The sequence below is a fragment of the Populus alba genome, chromosome 3 (assembly GCF_005239225.2).
Source record: "Populus alba chromosome 3, ASM523922v2, whole genome shotgun sequence".
NCBI lineage: Eukaryota > Viridiplantae > Streptophyta > Magnoliopsida > Malpighiales > Salicaceae > Populus > Populus alba.
The window spans coordinates 20291616-20308632 of record NC_133286.1 but is presented as its reverse complement, the minus strand read 5'-3'; the positions used below and the strand labels follow the sequence as shown (position 1 = coordinate 20308632).

At 31.5% G+C, this 17017-nt stretch overlaps 3 protein-coding genes and 1 pseudogene across 3 annotated transcripts; all 4 read right to left on the bottom strand.

Moving 5' to 3' along the window:
• Positions 1 to 1630: 1630 nt before the first annotated feature.
• LOC118054720 (cytosolic sulfotransferase 15) lies at positions 1631 to 3013 on the bottom strand. The gene has a single exon (XM_035066392.1). The coding sequence runs from the start codon at positions 2941 to 2943 to the stop codon at positions 1969 to 1971; it is 975 nt and encodes a 324-aa protein (XP_034922283.1). The 5' UTR covers positions 2944 to 3013; the 3' UTR covers positions 1631 to 1968.
• Positions 3014 to 3271: 258 nt separating this feature from the next.
• On the bottom strand, positions 3272 to 4697 carry LOC118054719 (cytosolic sulfotransferase 15-like; annotated as a pseudogene).
• Positions 4698 to 11335: 6638 nt separating this feature from the next.
• LOC118054718 (cytosolic sulfotransferase 15) lies at positions 11336 to 12530 on the bottom strand. Its single transcript, XM_035066391.2, has one exon. The coding sequence runs from the start codon at positions 12461 to 12463 to the stop codon at positions 11513 to 11515; it is 951 nt and encodes a 316-aa protein (XP_034922282.2). The 5' UTR covers positions 12464 to 12530; the 3' UTR covers positions 11336 to 11512.
• Positions 12531 to 14470: 1940 nt separating this feature from the next.
• Positions 14471 to 15713, bottom strand: LOC118054717 (cytosolic sulfotransferase 15). Its single transcript, XM_035066390.2, has one exon. The coding sequence runs from the start codon at positions 15663 to 15665 to the stop codon at positions 14676 to 14678; it is 990 nt and encodes a 329-aa protein (XP_034922281.1). The 5' UTR covers positions 15666 to 15713; the 3' UTR covers positions 14471 to 14675.
• Between the last annotated feature and the right edge of the window lie 1304 nt (positions 15714 to 17017).

Below are 17017 nucleotides of genomic sequence, written 5' to 3'. Positions count from 1 at the left end.
AAATATAGGTTGAGGATGAAAAATTTATTTGGTTTGATTTTGTGATTTGAGCTTTCTTTTGGTTTATTGGGTTGTTAAATTGGTTTATACATGTTCTAGGATTTTTTTTATTTTTTTTTATGTTTGGCTTTAAATGAGTTGAAAAATAGGTTTGTTAGATTAAAAATTCATAGCTCTAATTTTTCAGCCACCGTAAGGGTAGTTGAAATCTGAGTTGAAAGACTACTTGTCGTTTGCATTAACGAGTGACTCGTCATCTTTGTATTTCTTTAAAAAAGTACAAAGGGTCATTTGCCCTTTTAAAAAAAAAAAAGGCCCAGACACGCAGGTCTGGAGTTAAACGCGCATACACTTGGGTTGTTCCTTCCAAAGGTCCAATGCAGCGAGCATTTTTTTGCACTTTTTTTTAATACAAATTCATGAAAAAAAAATTAACACGGCTAGTTCTGTGATATGAATTGCAAATTTGACGAATTATGCCACAAAATCCAATGTATTGTTTTTTTATTGCACTTTTTATTCCTTGATTTAAAAAAAAAATAATAATTCCACCCTTTGTTATCAATTATTTATTTTTTTATTTAACTTAAAATTAAAAAAAATTATTTCACCATTTGTTACCAATGATCTGCTTTTGTCATCTTAGTCTTATATGCTCGTTGTAATTGTTTTGTTTTTAATATTTCATTAAAAATTACATGCGTGTTATTGTTGTATAAATCTATTAAATAAAAAATTATTTAATATGATGTAGTGCATGACTTGCATTGAGAGTTTAGTTAATTAGCTCAAATTTACTTTTATTTTTTAAAAAAATAAGATTTTTTTTGCCAACTTTTTCCAAACAACATTGAATTAATTTGATATTTAAGTTTTTTTTTTATTTTTTTAATATAATCCAGTTAATTTTTTTTTGTTACCCGAAATAACCAAGCATCTCCTAATTAATGGTAGATAAAAATTTTTGTCATGAACAACTGATTTAAATTTATATATTTTATTATTATTATTAATATGGTTGTTTGGACTAACTTGCATATATTTAATAAAATTTAAAATTAATAATCAAATACATTTTTAATGATTATTATACTAGTAAGAGGCCATTTGGCACTGCGGTCCAACCGGTTTTTTGTAAAATTTCAATTTTTTTTTTTTTTGCTAAAATTGAGTGCGGTTTGTACTTTCTGGATCATTTTGATGTGCTGATATCAAAAATAATTTTTAAAAAATAAAAAAACATCATTGGCATACTTTTCAGCTTGAAAATCAACCGCTACCACACTCCTAAAACACCCTCTAATTACAGTGCAGGGAGTAAATTCATATCTCTTTAAACTAATGTTTTGGATAAATAAATAGTATCCCTGCAATCATGTGAATTTTGTAGAATCAAATTATGTGGCTGTAAAGTCCCTTTCAGTCCACTCAAAGAAAGTACAGTTCTCAATCTATGAAGATGAGCTGTAGCTACCATCTATGACGTGGCCACGATGAGTTGCTCCTTTGAATTTTCTTGAATAATATATATATATATATATATATATATATAAATTTCATGACTAATAATTATTTTATGACCTTTCCAGGTACAAAGATTGAACTGAAAAACAAATAACGACAAGGAGGATAAAAAGAACTTATGATCTCAGGACTTAATTATAAATGCATTAAACAAATGTACTGAAACAGCTTCTTATAAAATTACAGGGACTAGAAGACTGTTTTTAGGACACCAGAAAGAATGGAGGTTTAGTGGAACATGTACCCATGATACAGCAAAAGACCAATCTTTTTCTTGATGAGATGTAGATCACAAAACTAAGATCACAACTATGTGAAACCAGTTTCTTTCTCTGTGTTTTTTTTCATCTTCAAACTCGTTTATAGCTTAAAAAATCTTCTTAAGGGTAACGGACCAACAAGAACAAGAGAGGATTATGATAACGCATCCCATAGATTTGCGCTTTATTGAGATGTTCTGAAGGTTAAACCAGATCCACTCAACTTCTCTTCCACGATCTTCAAGTAATTCTCAGCCATGGAAGGACTCAGATGATTTGCCCAGTCACCCACCTCTCCTTTCCTGAAGAAGGAACTGTTTAGAGCCCCAAAAGGACGAAGAACACCATTTTTGTTCACTTCCAAATTCCTGAGGTTGTCGAAGCTGCACAGCCTTGATATTTCTTCAATAGCCCCTTCCTTTTCTTCTTCGTCGGTGAAAGGAATTCCCAAGAACTCAGCGATTTTCTTCAAGTTAGAGATTATATCCTCCTTCAAGTCTTCATATTTTAAGAACAACACCTTGTCTGGTCTCTCTAAGCTTGCTTTCCAGTACCCCAGCACGTTATCCCAAAAGGGGCCCAGAACATGGACTCCACGACAAATGTTCTCATAACATTCATCTAGTGATAATAAAGGTGTGCCATCGTGTTTGAACTGGTGTGCAAACTGAAAGAAAGAGACAACTTGGTCCAATGGATTTCTGCAAATGTACACAACTTTACACTTGGAATTTCTAATGGATTCTGGCAAACTTGCAAAATGGGAGTGACAACCGAAGATTCTTGGAGGAGGAAGTTGTTCAAGATTTGGGTACGGGTCTTTCATGTAAAGGTCAGTCTCTAAAAAACGCACCAGCTCATGAGGTGGGGTGGTGAGTAAAGGACTTTCTCTGGGGTCATAGAGGTGGCGTTTTGCGACGGAGAAGGTGAGGGCTTTGAGCCAAGTAGTGCCGGATTTCGGCATGCTAGCTACAATTATATCGGTGTCTTGAGCAATGAAGTCGCGTTGAAAGGAATCCACAGCTCTTAACAAAGAAACTGGAAGCCAGGCCCCTTTGAACAGATAGAGAGAATTCGTGCCATCAAGGTTTTTCTCTCTGGGAAGGTTGGCGATCAATTCCTGGAGATCTTCTGCCATTGAGGGCTTTTGGTTGAACATGTTAGATGGAAATAGGAGAAGAAGTGTAGCAATAGAAGAGGGGAAACTCAAGGGACTATGGAAGGAGCTCATTTCCACACATTTATTTATAGATAGGAAAAAATGATTTCATTTATTTTTTTATTGATTATATGCGTGGTTATTCTCAGACCATGAAATCCATTTTTCCCGGCCTGCTTTTTCCATATTACTAACTTTTATTTTATTTTTTTATTTTTTATTTTAAGAAAAAAATGAGTTTTGAGGAATAAGCCAGAATTAGATTATAACATTCTTATTGGAAATTCATGATTGCGAGTAATAAAAAACGAAGATTAAAATATATAAATTTCATGACTAATAATTATTTTATGACCTTTCCAGATACAAAGATTAAACTGAAAAACAAATAACGACAAGGAGGATAAAAAGAACTTATGATCTCAGGACTTAATTATAAATACATTAAAAAAATGTACTGAAACAGCTTCTTATAAAATTACAGGGACTAGAAGACTGTTTTTAGGACACCAGAAAGAATGGAGGTTTAGTGGAACATGTGCCCATGATACAGCAAAAGACCAATCTTTTTCTTGATGAGATGTAGATCACAAAGCTAAGATCACAACTATGTGAAACCATTTTCTTTCTCTGTTTTTATTTTTCATCTTCAAACTCGTTTTCAGCTTAAAAAATCTTCTTAAGGACAACGGACCAACAAGAACAAGAGAGGATTATGATAACGCATCCCATAGATTTGCGCTTTATAGAGATGTTCTGAAGGTTAAACCAGATCCACTCAACTTCTCTTCCACTCTTCAAGTAATTCTCAGCCATGGAAGGATTCAGATGATTTGCCCAGTCACCCACCTCTCCTTTCCTGAAGAAGGAACTGTTTAGAGCCCCAAAAGGACGAAGAACACCATTTTTGTTCACTTCCAAATTCCTGAGGTTGTCGAAGCTGCACAGCCTTGATATTTCTTCAATAGCCCCTTCCTTTTCTTCTTCGTCGGTGAAAGGAATTCCCAAGAACTCAGCGATTTTCTTCAAGTTAGAGATTATATCCTCCTTCAAGTCTTCATATTTTAAGAACAGCACCTTGTCTGGTCTCTCTAAGCTTGCTTTCCAGTACCCCAGCACATTATCCCAAAAAGGCCCAGAACAGGACTCCACGACAAATGTTCTCATAACATTCATCTATGATAATAAAAGGTTTGCCATCTTGTTTGAACTGGTGTGCAAACTGAAAGAAAGAGACAACTTGGTCCAATGGATTTCTGAAAATGTACACAACTTTACACTTGGAATTTCTAATGGATTCTGGCAAATTTGCAAAATGGGAGTGAGAACTGAAAATTCTGGGAGGAGGAGCTTGTTCAAGATTTGGCTGCGGGTCTTTCATGTAAAGGTCAGTCTCGAAACAAGGTACCAATGCATGAGGCGAGGCAGTGAGGAAAGGACTTTCTTTGGGGCCGTAGATGTGGCGTTTTGCAACCGAAAAGGTAAGGGCTTTCAGCCAAGTAGTGCCGGATTTCGGCATGCTAGCTACAATTATATCGGTGTCTTGAGCAATGAAGTCGCGTTGAAAGGAATCCACAGCTCTTAAAAAAGAAACTGGAAGCCAGGTCCCTTTGTATAGATAGAGAGATTTCGTGCCTGCAAGGCTCTTCTCACTGGGAAGGGTGAGGAGCAATTCTTGGAGATCTTCCTCCATCAAGGGTTTTTTTATGGCAACAAGTGGAGCTATAGAAGAGGGGAAATTCAAGGGACTAATGAAAGTGTCTAATTTCCACACATTTATTTATAGATAGGAAAAAAGGGTTTTTTTATACAATTACAAGAGGATAAATAAATATTATCCCCGCTTTTTTAAATTATATATATATATAGACACACACACCGGCAATGCTGTGAGTTATTGTTTTAACAAACAAAAATAATTATATAATTTACTTTGTTAAAATTAATTTTTTTTCTATTTAATTATCAGACTTTCATACTTTCATGACACGTATCCTAGGCTTGACGGGTTAACTTGGTTTAATGGGTTAACCCAGTTAATTATGAGTAAACCCATTATTTTTTTTTTCTATTTAGTTATCAAACTTTCATGACGCGAATCCCAGGTTTTACGGGATAACCTGGTTTAAAAGGTTAACCCAATTAATTCATTTTTTTCCTTTTTCTTCATTGGTTTTTTCCTTCCTATTGATTTTTTTTCTTTGTTTTTTTTTAATTAATATATTTAATTATCACACTTTTATGACATGACCTTATAGCCAGATCCACATCCAATATTCTTGGGTCCGGTGTTGCAGTCAGGCTCACTTAAAACTTGGGTAAAGCAAGTTTAATTTTATTATTAATATTAGAAATATTACTTTTAGGTCAAGACGTTGCAGTCAAATCCAAAATTCTTGGGTATAGCCTTTGCAGAAAAACCCAAAATTTTTTAAATTTTTATTTGTTTTAATATTTTTTATATAAAAAAAAATGAATCGCAGCATCGCGCTGGTCATATCTCTAGTACTTTCTTAATTTATCAACTTGATAAGTTTAATTTGGATTTACGAACCCCAGGGAAATCAAAATAGAAATCTTAGAAATGCAAGATATATTCTCTTAATGGACAGGAAAGTAAGTAAAGGAAACACAGCCTCGCACAAAAGCAATGCTTTGACAGGATAGCAATACTTTGGTGGGCTTACTGATATATTTTGAAGGCCAAACCAGAGCCATCCAAATTAAATTGGATTTTTATTTTGATCTTTTTACTTTGCAAATTTTATGTTTTGATACAAAATTTCACCCTACTGGCATTCTGATCGCTAAAATAGAAATAGAAATGAGAAAATTATTAAAAATAAATAAATAAAAGACAAAGTATCAGTTGGTCATATTCCAATAGCAAAACAATTCAAACTTGGTGTTAATGCGCTCCTCTTTAGAAGAAGAGCGTTATCATTGAGATTTTTTTAGCTTTTATATTGTCTGTAAAAGTACATTAGGGTTGAGAAAGTTTTTTTTTTTTTTTTTAGCTTTTATGTTTTCAACCCATAACATTATTTTTTTCTAGTTTTCAATTTCTGAAACTATAGATTTAAATGAAATATCATTTAAGGATGAGTTCAAAAAAAAAAAAGTTTGACGATAAAAACAAAACAAAATTACTATAAAAAGCCATGGTGAAATTCGAGTGTGTAATATGCATGGTGAAAAATTACCAGAAACAATTGGGTACCAAGATTGCTGGCACCAGTGCTCTTTTATCATCTTCTTATTGGAAATTTATGATTAGGAGTTATAAAAAACGAAGTGTTTTTTTTTAACATTATTATTATTAGAAAATGCCTCACATCACCGAGGAAAAATTTGTCGGTGAGAGGAATTCCCAATAACTCAGCAAGTTAGAGATTATATCCTCCTTCAAGTCTTCACAGTTTAAAATTTTTGCTTTCAAAAATCAATTTTATAATTAATTTTAGTGTGACATATCTGATCCCAAAAAATCCTTCCAGCACAAAAGAGAAAAAAACGAAAAAAAGAAGAAGAAGAATATACCAAGTTGTAGTAGTTATACAAGAATGGGACGTCAAAAGTGGCAATGATTTTTAAGGTTTTTTTTTTTTAACCATTTAACCATAACTAAAATGGACTTAGTGTTTTATTGTGAACTATATAATACAGTCCTTAATTAAAAATGAGCTTTTTTTTTTGTTTTTTTATCTATTTTTTTTTATGCCTTTAGGGTTTTTTGTTTGTTTGTTTCTTTTTTTTTCTTTTAATAAATTTTTTTGTTTGTTAATGTTAATTTTTTTATTAGGTTATCAGACTTTTATGATATGGATTCCGAGTTTAACAGGTTAACATGGTTTGACACGTTAACCCGGAAAATATTTTTTGCTTTTCTTTTCTTTTTAATTAATTTTTTTCGTTTACTTTAGTTTGTTAATGTTAAATTTATTTTTATTTAGTTATTAGACTTTTATAACACATCTTAGGTTCACGGGTTAACCCAGCCGTCAATTTTTTTTGTTTTTTTTCTTTTAATAATTTATTTATTTAATTTAATTTGTTAATGTCAAATTTTTTTTATTTAGTTATTAGACTTTCATGACACGAGTCCCGAATTGAACGGGTTAACCTGGTTTTACGAGCTAACCATTTTTTTTTCTTTTCAATTAATTTTTTTTGTTTAGTTTAGTTTGTTAATTTTAAATTTCTTTCTATTTAGTTATCAAACTTCCATAACAAATATATCGGGTTTTACGGGTTAACCTGGTTTCATGGGTTAGCTCAATTAATTATGGGTTAACCCGTCAATTTTTTTTTCCTATGCAGTTATTAAACTTTCATGATGTGAATCCCATGTTTGATGGGTTAACCTGGTTTCATGGGTTAGCTCAATTAATTATGGGTTAACCCGTCAATTTTTTTTTCCTATGCAGTTATTAAACTTTCATGACGCGAATCCCATGTTTGACGGGTTAACCTGGTTTGAAGGGTTAACCTAGTTAATTCAGATTTTTTTTCTTTTTTTTCATTAGTTTTTTTTCCTTCCTGTTGGTTTTTTTTCTTTATTTGTTTTCTTTTTAGTTAATCTATTTAATTACCACACTTTTATGACACGATCTTGCAACCAGACCCACATCCAAGGCTATTAGTTTGATGTTGCAGTCAGACTCACTTAAACTTGAGTCATGTAAGTTTAATATTATTAATAATATTATAAATATTACTCTTGGGTCAAGTGTTGCAGTTAGACCCAAAGTGTTTGGGTATATCTTTACAAAAAAAACTTAATACTCTTAGATCCTAGCCTTTTTTATATTTTTTATGCAAGAAAAAAAATTTAACCCATGGCATATGCCTTTGTTTTTTTTTTTTTTCCTTTTTAAACCTTTTATCATGGACTGCACAGTGCAGTCGACGGTGAAAAAGCTGATGCCTTGAAGCTTTTTTTTTTTAGATTTTTTTTTTTTTGCTTTTTTTTTTAATTATTTTTTTATTTACTCTTTTAATATTAAATTTTTTTCAATGTGATACTAGTGATAATAAAAGCAATAACTATGGTTAGAGCAAATAACTGAAAATAATATTGAGAATAAATCATCAGATGGCGGTGATGATAATTGTAAATTATCGATAAAGACAGTAATAACAACAATAAAAATGACAATGATGTAAATAATAAAAAGAATAGTTATATTAATGATTGAAATAACTTGATAGTATATATATATATATATATATCATAGCGATCTCTGTCGAGAATCCGTTGGCTTGCTCAAAGGTATGAGCCTTGGTGTTGTAGACAACCCGATCATGTGGATGCCCATCCGCGACAATATTTGGTACCATTAAAAAAGTCACCGACCAGGTCCATATGTCTCGTATGCCGAGGCAGCCCATATTACTTGTAACCGCTCTTACGACAGCGCTGCAGTGATAATAAAGAAACAAAAAATATGTACGGCCCATGCATTGCCATAAAAATAATAATTTATATTTTTAACATTACATATCAAAATGATTCTTTTTAAAAAATTAACTTTTTTAAAAACACTATTAAAGGCCACAGGACAGGTGGGGTAAATGTGATTATTGCATTAAACTTTATCGGAATTTACTAGGTTTGAAAGAGTCGGTGGTCCTCGAATTGAATGAAATTTGTCGGTCTCTCAATTTTGCACAGAAGACATTTTAGTATTTATTGAAAGATTTCTTGCAATCAGGTCCATGCTTTCACAATTTTATTTAGTATCCGATTCATTGTCATTCTGTATGTATAGGTTAGGAAAACATATCTTCAACCTTAAGGCTGCAAGCTACAAGATGATATTAGGAATTATTGAACCAACATTACGAAAATGAGATTCCAAATTCTACAGGTCGATTTACCTTATGCATATCGTCGAGCGGGCTTGCTCGTGGACCTAACAAATAGGCTAGGCTGGTTGGCTTAGATGGTCAGGTTTAGAGCACCTGGGTTGCCTTTTTTTTTTTCTTTAAAAAAAAAAGTTAATGCTCATTAATATCTTATTCTATCTTTTATTTTGTTTATATAGCTTCTTTTAATTAATTTTTATTTTTTTTATTATGCATTTAATTTTTTAAGAGGTTTTTCTATTTATCTATAATATTTTTTTATTTTTTGTATAAATAAACTTTATTTAAAAAAAAAAAACAATTTATGTTTAGATAATATTTCTAATATATGTAACATTGCATAATATTTTTTTATTTTATTTAATAAATTTAATGTGTACATCTATTTTTATTATGGTTTAATTGAATAAAAAAGATATTTTCAAAAAAACAAATTTAGTAAACACAACTTAATAAATGTTTAATCTTGCAAAATTAAATATCTTGATCTAAATCTGTCTCTCGATTTTTTTAGTTTTATTTTTGACTTATCATTTATAGTTTTGTTTTATTTATTAACACATATAGTTTTCAATTTATTTGATTATAAGTACCCATATTTTTTTTAATTTTCACTTATAACTTTTTTAACTACAAAAACATGTAAAAGCAAGCCTATATATAAATTTTTTTATTGTGACTAACATGTGATTGGTGCTGGAAACTGTCCATGAGACAATATATATATATATATATATATATATATATATATATATATATTCACCTAGATAAGTTTCCACAAAGCTACAAAATTCACTTCAATTAATTATCACAAAACATTAATTTAATATTTAGACAGTGTTTGGGAGATACGTCTGTTGACTATTATATGATGATAAAAATGTCCCTCTCTTAATTTTTCATTATGCAAGTTTAATTAAAACAAGATGACATTAACCAAGATCCTAGCTAATTAAAATAGACAAGAAACAATATTATTGAGCCATGGATCATCCATCTCATCTCCACCAACCAGCTGGCAGTCCCGCAATTGCAGGAAATTTAATTTAGTAAATAAAGGAGATCGATTAATAAACGTATATTGTTACATGCACGTCTGTTGGATGAATGCTATGTTTTTAGTTAATTAATTGTAGATATAATAGAGAGGATCTTCGTCACATAATCTTGGAGTGACCCGCCCCAAGATTCCCTCATGCCCCTACTTTTCGCCATTATATTATATGCTCCACGGTGCATTTATTCATTATTGAGATCTAAGTTATTGAATTCAGTGCTCTTATTATTTTAAAAATCTTGATTAGATTAATTAATTACAGGTTCACCTACCTAATCATACAGTAGAATCTGATCGAGTCGATTCTCATTTATTTATTTTTAATTCAATCCTAGCTATTGTGTAATTGAACCACAACTGTCTCATAATGAAATGTTGTGGCATCATCGAATGGTGGTGTGGTGACTCAATTCCATCTTATAAATTAAAATAGAAGGTTAGTTAACTTTGTGAAGTAGTTTAATTAGTCAGGTTTTGAATTTGTTTTTCAATAATTATGAGTTAGAGTTTTTTTAGGAAAATTTATATAATTGTTAATTTTCAGGATCTGTAAAATTAGTTGAGATATGCACAAACTGACTCGGAATTTAATCTAAAAATAAAAAATAAAAAAATTAAAAGTTAGTTTTGTGATAGCGCATTGAAACAAGGTCACATATTCAAGCATGACTCTCCGATTCAGTATAAATATACCTTAAATCCATGGATGGTGCTTCAAATACTATAAAATCACAAATCATGTTTTGTGTTTTACTTTTATAACTGAGATCCCTCACAATGTATTCTCAAAGCAGCTATTTAAGTGCTGGTATTGTGGAAAGGGTCGTCTTCTTCAGAGGTCATACATGGGAAGTTTATTGGAGGACCTTTATCGGAGGTTCCCAAGATTTTACCCTTGCGGACAAGGGTGTTGATACGGGGGAGGCATTGTTCCCGATGGATTTCAGTGAGATGGAGCCAGAGGGGGAGTTAGGGCAGAAGGATTCAAATGATCAGACCGTTGGGTGCCTTGGACTTAAAACACAGAGTTTTGATTAATGAAGAGGTAGGAAACGCTGCGTTTTATCTTTCTTTTATGTCGATAGCTAGTATTGCCACCTTCTTCGTCTTCGTCTTCTTCTCTCTTCGTCCCTCCTCATCTTTTAGTTCTTAATATACTAATTGATCTATTCAACGTTACTCAATCAATTAACCAACTTAATCACAAATTCAAAACGTATTATTATGAAAAGAAATATTTTGATAATTGATGAAGTGAAAACTGTAGACCGAATTGGACTACGTACGCTGCAATCTTTATGATCTAGTCGGGGGTGACCGAGCTTGACTTAGATATGTCATAAACATTGCTGGCACCTGTGATCGTTTATCATCTTCTTACTGGAAACTTGTTGTTGGGAGTGATAAAAAAAAAAAAAAAAAAAAAAAAAAACAAAGTCTTTTTGGTTATTATTAGAAAAAAAAACCTTATAAAAACTGACGTTGGAATAAAAATTAAACAAAACAATGAAGGGTTTAATTAGCATCCATGTCAGATGCCATGAAGTTTTGAGATCCAAGATCTTAATTTTTAGTTAAGAAAGCAACAAGAAGGGTTCACTGAACACAAGGGAATTGAGGAGAACGCATCCCATAGATTTGCACTTATTGAGATGTTCTGAAGGTTAAACCAGATCCACTCAACTTCTCTTCCACGATCTTCAGGTAATTCTCAGCCATGGAAGGACTCAGATAATTTACCCAGTCACCCACCTCTCCTTTCCTGAAGAAGGAACTGTTTGGAGCCCCAGAAGGACGAACACCATTTTTGTTCACTTCCAAATTCCTGAGATTGTCTAAGCTGCACAGCCTTGATATTTCTTCAATAGCCCCTTCCTTTTCTTCTTCGTCGGTGAAAGGAATTCCCAAGAACTCAGCGATTTTCTTCAAGTTAGAGATTATATCCTCCTTCAAGTCTTCATATTTTAAGAACAACACCTTGTCTGGTCTCTCTAAGCTTGCTTTCCAGTACCCCAGCACATTATCCCAGAAAGGTCCCTGACCGAGGACTCCACGACAAATGTTCTCATAACATTCATCTAACGATAATAAAGGTGTGCCATCGTGTTTGAACTGGTGTGCAAACTGAAAGAAAGAGACAACTTGGTCCAATGGATTTCTGAAAATGTACACAACTTTACACTTGGAATTTCTAATGGATTCTGGCAAATTTGCAAAATGGGAGTGACAACCGAAGATTCTTGGAGGAGGAAGTTGTTCAAGATTTGGGTGCGGGTCTTTCATGTAAAGGTCAGTCTCGAAAAAAGGCACCAGCTCATGAGGTGGGGTGGTGAGTAAAGGACTTTCTCTGAGGTCATAGAGGTGGCGTTTTGCGACGGAGAAGGTAAGGGCTTTGACCCAAGTAGTACCGGATTTCGGCATGCTAGCTACAATTATATCGGTGTCTTGAGCAATGAAGTGGCGTTGAAAGGAATCTACAGCTCTTAACACGTAAGCTGAAACCCAGACCCCTTTGAACAGATAGAGAGAATTCGTGCCATCAAGGTTTTTCTCTCTGGGAAGGTTGACGATCAATTCCTGGAGATCTTCTGCCATTGAGGGCTTTTGGTTGAAGATGTTAGATGGAAATAGGAGAAGAAGTGTAGCAATAGAAGAGGGGAAACTCAAGGGACTATGGAAGTAGCTCATTTCCACATATTTATTTATAGACAGGAAAAAGGGATTTCATTTTATTTTTTATTGATTATATGGGTGTTTCGAATATTGTGATTGGAAGATGACGAAATTGATTATTGACTTGGTTATTGAAATGGTTTAAACTGTATTTTTTTTTAAATTAAATTTTATTTATTTAAAATTAATTTTAATATATATTTTTAAATCATTTTAAAAAGTTGATATAAAAAATAATTTAAAAAATATTATTTAATATATTTTAAAATAAAAAAACACTTTAAATTGTTGTTATGTTTTCAAATACACTTTTATTTTTATTTTTAATTGCTTTTCACTTTTGTTAATTACAAATGTGAAATTTATTATCATTTTATAATAGATACATCTTTATTGACTATAATATGATGATAAAAGTGTCCCTCTCTTAATTTGTTATTATGCAAGTTTAAAACAAAATGACAATAACCAAGATCCTAATTAAAATAGACAAGAAACAGTATTATTGAACCATGGATCATCCATCTCATCTCCACCAACCAGCTGGCAGTCCCGCAATTGCAGGAAATTTAATTTAGTAAATAAAGGAGATCAATTAATAAACGTATATTGTCACATGCGTGTCTGTTGGATGAATGCTATGTTTTTAGTTAATTAATTATAGATATAGAGAGGTTCTTCGCAGTGGCCGAGCCGCGTAGGGTAAAAAAGAGGCAATTGTCCCTTAATATTTTTTAAAAATATTTTTTATATTAATATAATAATATAATGAGAGCGTGAGGGATTTACACACGCAGAGCCACAAAGAAAATATTGTTGACTTGTATTTTAATATAATAAATAATATATATATTTTATGTTTAGGTTTCAATACTCACTCCAGCTCATTTCTCATTTCCCATTTCCCTGAACGTTTTTCTTTTCTTTCTTCTTCTTCCACTCATTATCCGAGAGCTTTTCTATTTTTTTTTAAGCTAATGTTCCCTGCCTCTCTTCCTTGTATAATTTTTTCTTCAAGTCCAATTAAACAAGTAATTTTTTTTACTTTAGATAAATTTCTTTTATTTTTTCTATTTTTTTATTATCTAATTTTAATTTTATTATTTTACAATTAGTTATTGAAAATATTAAGGTTATAATAATTTAATGGTTTTGGTACGTATAATGTTTTGAATCAATTAAAGGTGAATGGTAGATACCAAGCAAGATTTTAAACAATAGACATTGATTTAATTTTTTTGAATTAATTAAAGGTTATATAATTTCCTATTAAATTGGTTACAGTATGGAATTAAACTTTTTCAATTGTTATCAGTGGTAAGTAAAGATTGATATTTATAGAATTAAAATTGTTTTAGTTTGAGATTGGATCCTTTTTATGATGGTAATTTTATTAGGCCTTCTTATAAAATAATCAGGACAAATGATTAAATAATTCATATTTTTTTTTGTTTTTTTTTTTCATCAGACAATTTGTGTTTTGATGGAGCCTTGGAGAAGAATTAACACGTGCGTGCAAACCTTCAGGTAAGTTTTTTCTTAAAAAAAGAAAAGAAAAAAACTATTTTTTTGTAAGTTTTTTTATTTTAAAAATATTTTTAAATTAATTTTATTTTATATGAGTTAGTATATTTGTTTGAATTGATTTTTAATACATGTTTATATAATATAATATTTTTTAGTAATTTATCATTTCATTTAAAAAATTCTAGCTCCACCACTAGTTCTTCGTCACATAATTTTGTATCGACCCGCCCCAAGATTTCCTCATGCCTGTACATTGCGAATATATTATATGCTCCACGGTGCATTTATTCATTATTGAGATCAAAGTTATTGAAATTCAGTGCTCTTATTATTTTAAAAATCTTGATTGGATTAATTAATTACAGGTTCATCTATCTTATCAAAGTAGAAGTGAGACAATAATTATAGAAACTGACATTGGAATAAAAATTAAATAAAACAATGAAGGTTTCATTAGCATCCATGTCAGATGCTATGAAGTTTTGAGATCCAAGATCTTAATTTTTAGTTAAGAAAGCAACAAGGAGGGTTCACTGAACAATAATAGATATCCACGCTCACAAAAACACAAGGGAATCAAGGAGAACGCATCCCATAGATTTGCACTTTATTGAGATGTTCTGAAGGTTAAACCAGATCCACTCAACTTCTCTTCCACGATCTTCAGGTAATTCTCAGCCATGGAAGGACTCAGATGATTTACCCAGTCACCCACCTCTCCTTTCCTGAAGAAGGAACTGTTTGGAAGCCCAGAAGGACGAACACTATTTTTGTTCACTTCCAAATTCCTGAGACTGTCTAAGCTGCACAGCCTTGATATTTCTTCAATAACCCCTTCCTTTTCTTCTTCGTCGGTGAAAGGAATTCCCAAGAACTCAGCGATTTTCTTCAAGTTAGAGATTATATCCTCCTTCAAGTCTTCATATTTCAAGAACAGCACCTTGTCTGGTCTCTCTAAGCTTGCCTTCCAATACCCCAACACGTTATCCCAAAAGGGTCCATGACTCAGGATACCAAGACAAACGTTGTCGAAACCTTCATCAATCGATGATAAAGGCTTGTAATTCTCTCGTTTGAACTTGCGAGCAAAATGAAAATAAGAGACAAGTTGATCCAAAGGATTCCTGCATATGTAAACAATCTTGCAACCAGAATCTCTAATGGACTGTGGCAAGGTTCCGTAATGGGAGTGAGAGCTGAAAATCCTTGGGGAAGGAAGTTGTTTGAGATCTGGGAGCTGGTTTTTTGAGTAAAGGTCGATCTCAAAGAAACGAACGAGTTCATGAGGAGGGGTAGCAAGTAAGGGACTCTGTTTGGGACTGTAAATGTTGCGGTTTACCACAGAGAACGTGAGAGCTTTTAACCAGGTGGTGCCTGATTTTGGCATGCTCGCTAGTATTATATCCGTGTCTTGTGCAATGAAATGTTTTTGAAAGGAAAGAGCACCTCTAATGGCGAAAACTGGATACCAGACCCCTTTATAGAAATAAAGGGGAGCTCCATCCCAGTTTCTCTCACTAGGAAAGCTTGCAAGCAAGCCTTGAATCTCATCTTTTAGCTCGCTTTCTCCGTTTGAAGAGATTGTGGTCGTCTCCATGAAGATAACGAAGGAGAAATGGTGCGGTGAGCAGGGGATGGTTCAGAAGAGCCCAGTGCCATCATAGCTGGCTCTCCATGCATTTATATAGCCGAATCAGTGTACAACAGTACATGTCCATTTATCACTCATGAAAATAATAGTAAAAAATATATATTTTTATATTAAAAGGCAAAAAGCTCCTTGTTGAGAAACGGAAGGATGACACGATTAAAACTTTTGTTGACGGTATAATATAAGTTGAAAATACTTCAACATTTTCATTCTAGAAAAGGAGAATGAGGAAAAAAAAAAAACATTATACAACGAAAGCTTTTTTTTTTTTCTATAAGGTTTTTAAATTTTAAATTATTATTTCAAATAATAAATTAAATGATGATCCTCAATCAGCTCTAAAACAACCGAACATTTATTTTTGTGTCTTAAAAATATTTTTAAAATTTAAAAATTTATTTTTTTTACTTTAATTTTTTTATATTTTCAATTTATTTTAATATGTTAATTTTAAAAAAAATTAAAAAAATATAAAATATTATTTTAATATATTTATAAACTAGAAATAATTTAAAATATAACTGTTAGGATACTCTCGAATAGCCTGACATTTGATATTATTTATTTATTTTTAAATTTTAAAAGTATTTTTAAAAAAATTAAATTAAATTTTATTTTTTTTTACAATTAATATTTTTTTTATATTTTCATATTATTTTTTTACGCGAATAAAACAGGAATATACTGTGGCATCCATCTCTTCTTTACCAATCACGTGGATCGGAACATTTATTTAAAATAATCAGGCATTCCCCGTAAGTGCAAGAAATTGAAGGTGGTAGCCGTGATTTTACTATACTTTTATACATCGATTATGGTGAACTGTAACAATGAAATTATATAGGTATGTTAACCATAAAAGATGTTTTTATATATTTTACATTATATTTTTTTATTTTTTAAAAAAAACTAATAGCGTGTGTTCCATACTCTCCGGTGAGTGGATAGCCGTCGCACAATTAAGAAGGCATGTGATATGCTTCCCGGAATATAGTCATCAGCTATCAAACTAGAAACGTAACCATACCTTCTTTATATGGTACAATGTGTAAACCTGGTAGAGACTTTTTTTAAAAAAAATTGTTTTTCTTTTTTCATCATTTTCCGTTAGTTTACAAGTTTACTATATAAATTCTAGAAAAATATTTTAGTTTTTCAACACGAGATTTGAAGTCTATTTATATATATACTTCATGTTCACAAAAAAAAATTATGTGTTTTTCAATCTCGAATAATTTTTTATATTTAAATACTTTAACTTGATAGGATAAGATAATATCTTTCTAACATGAAATAAA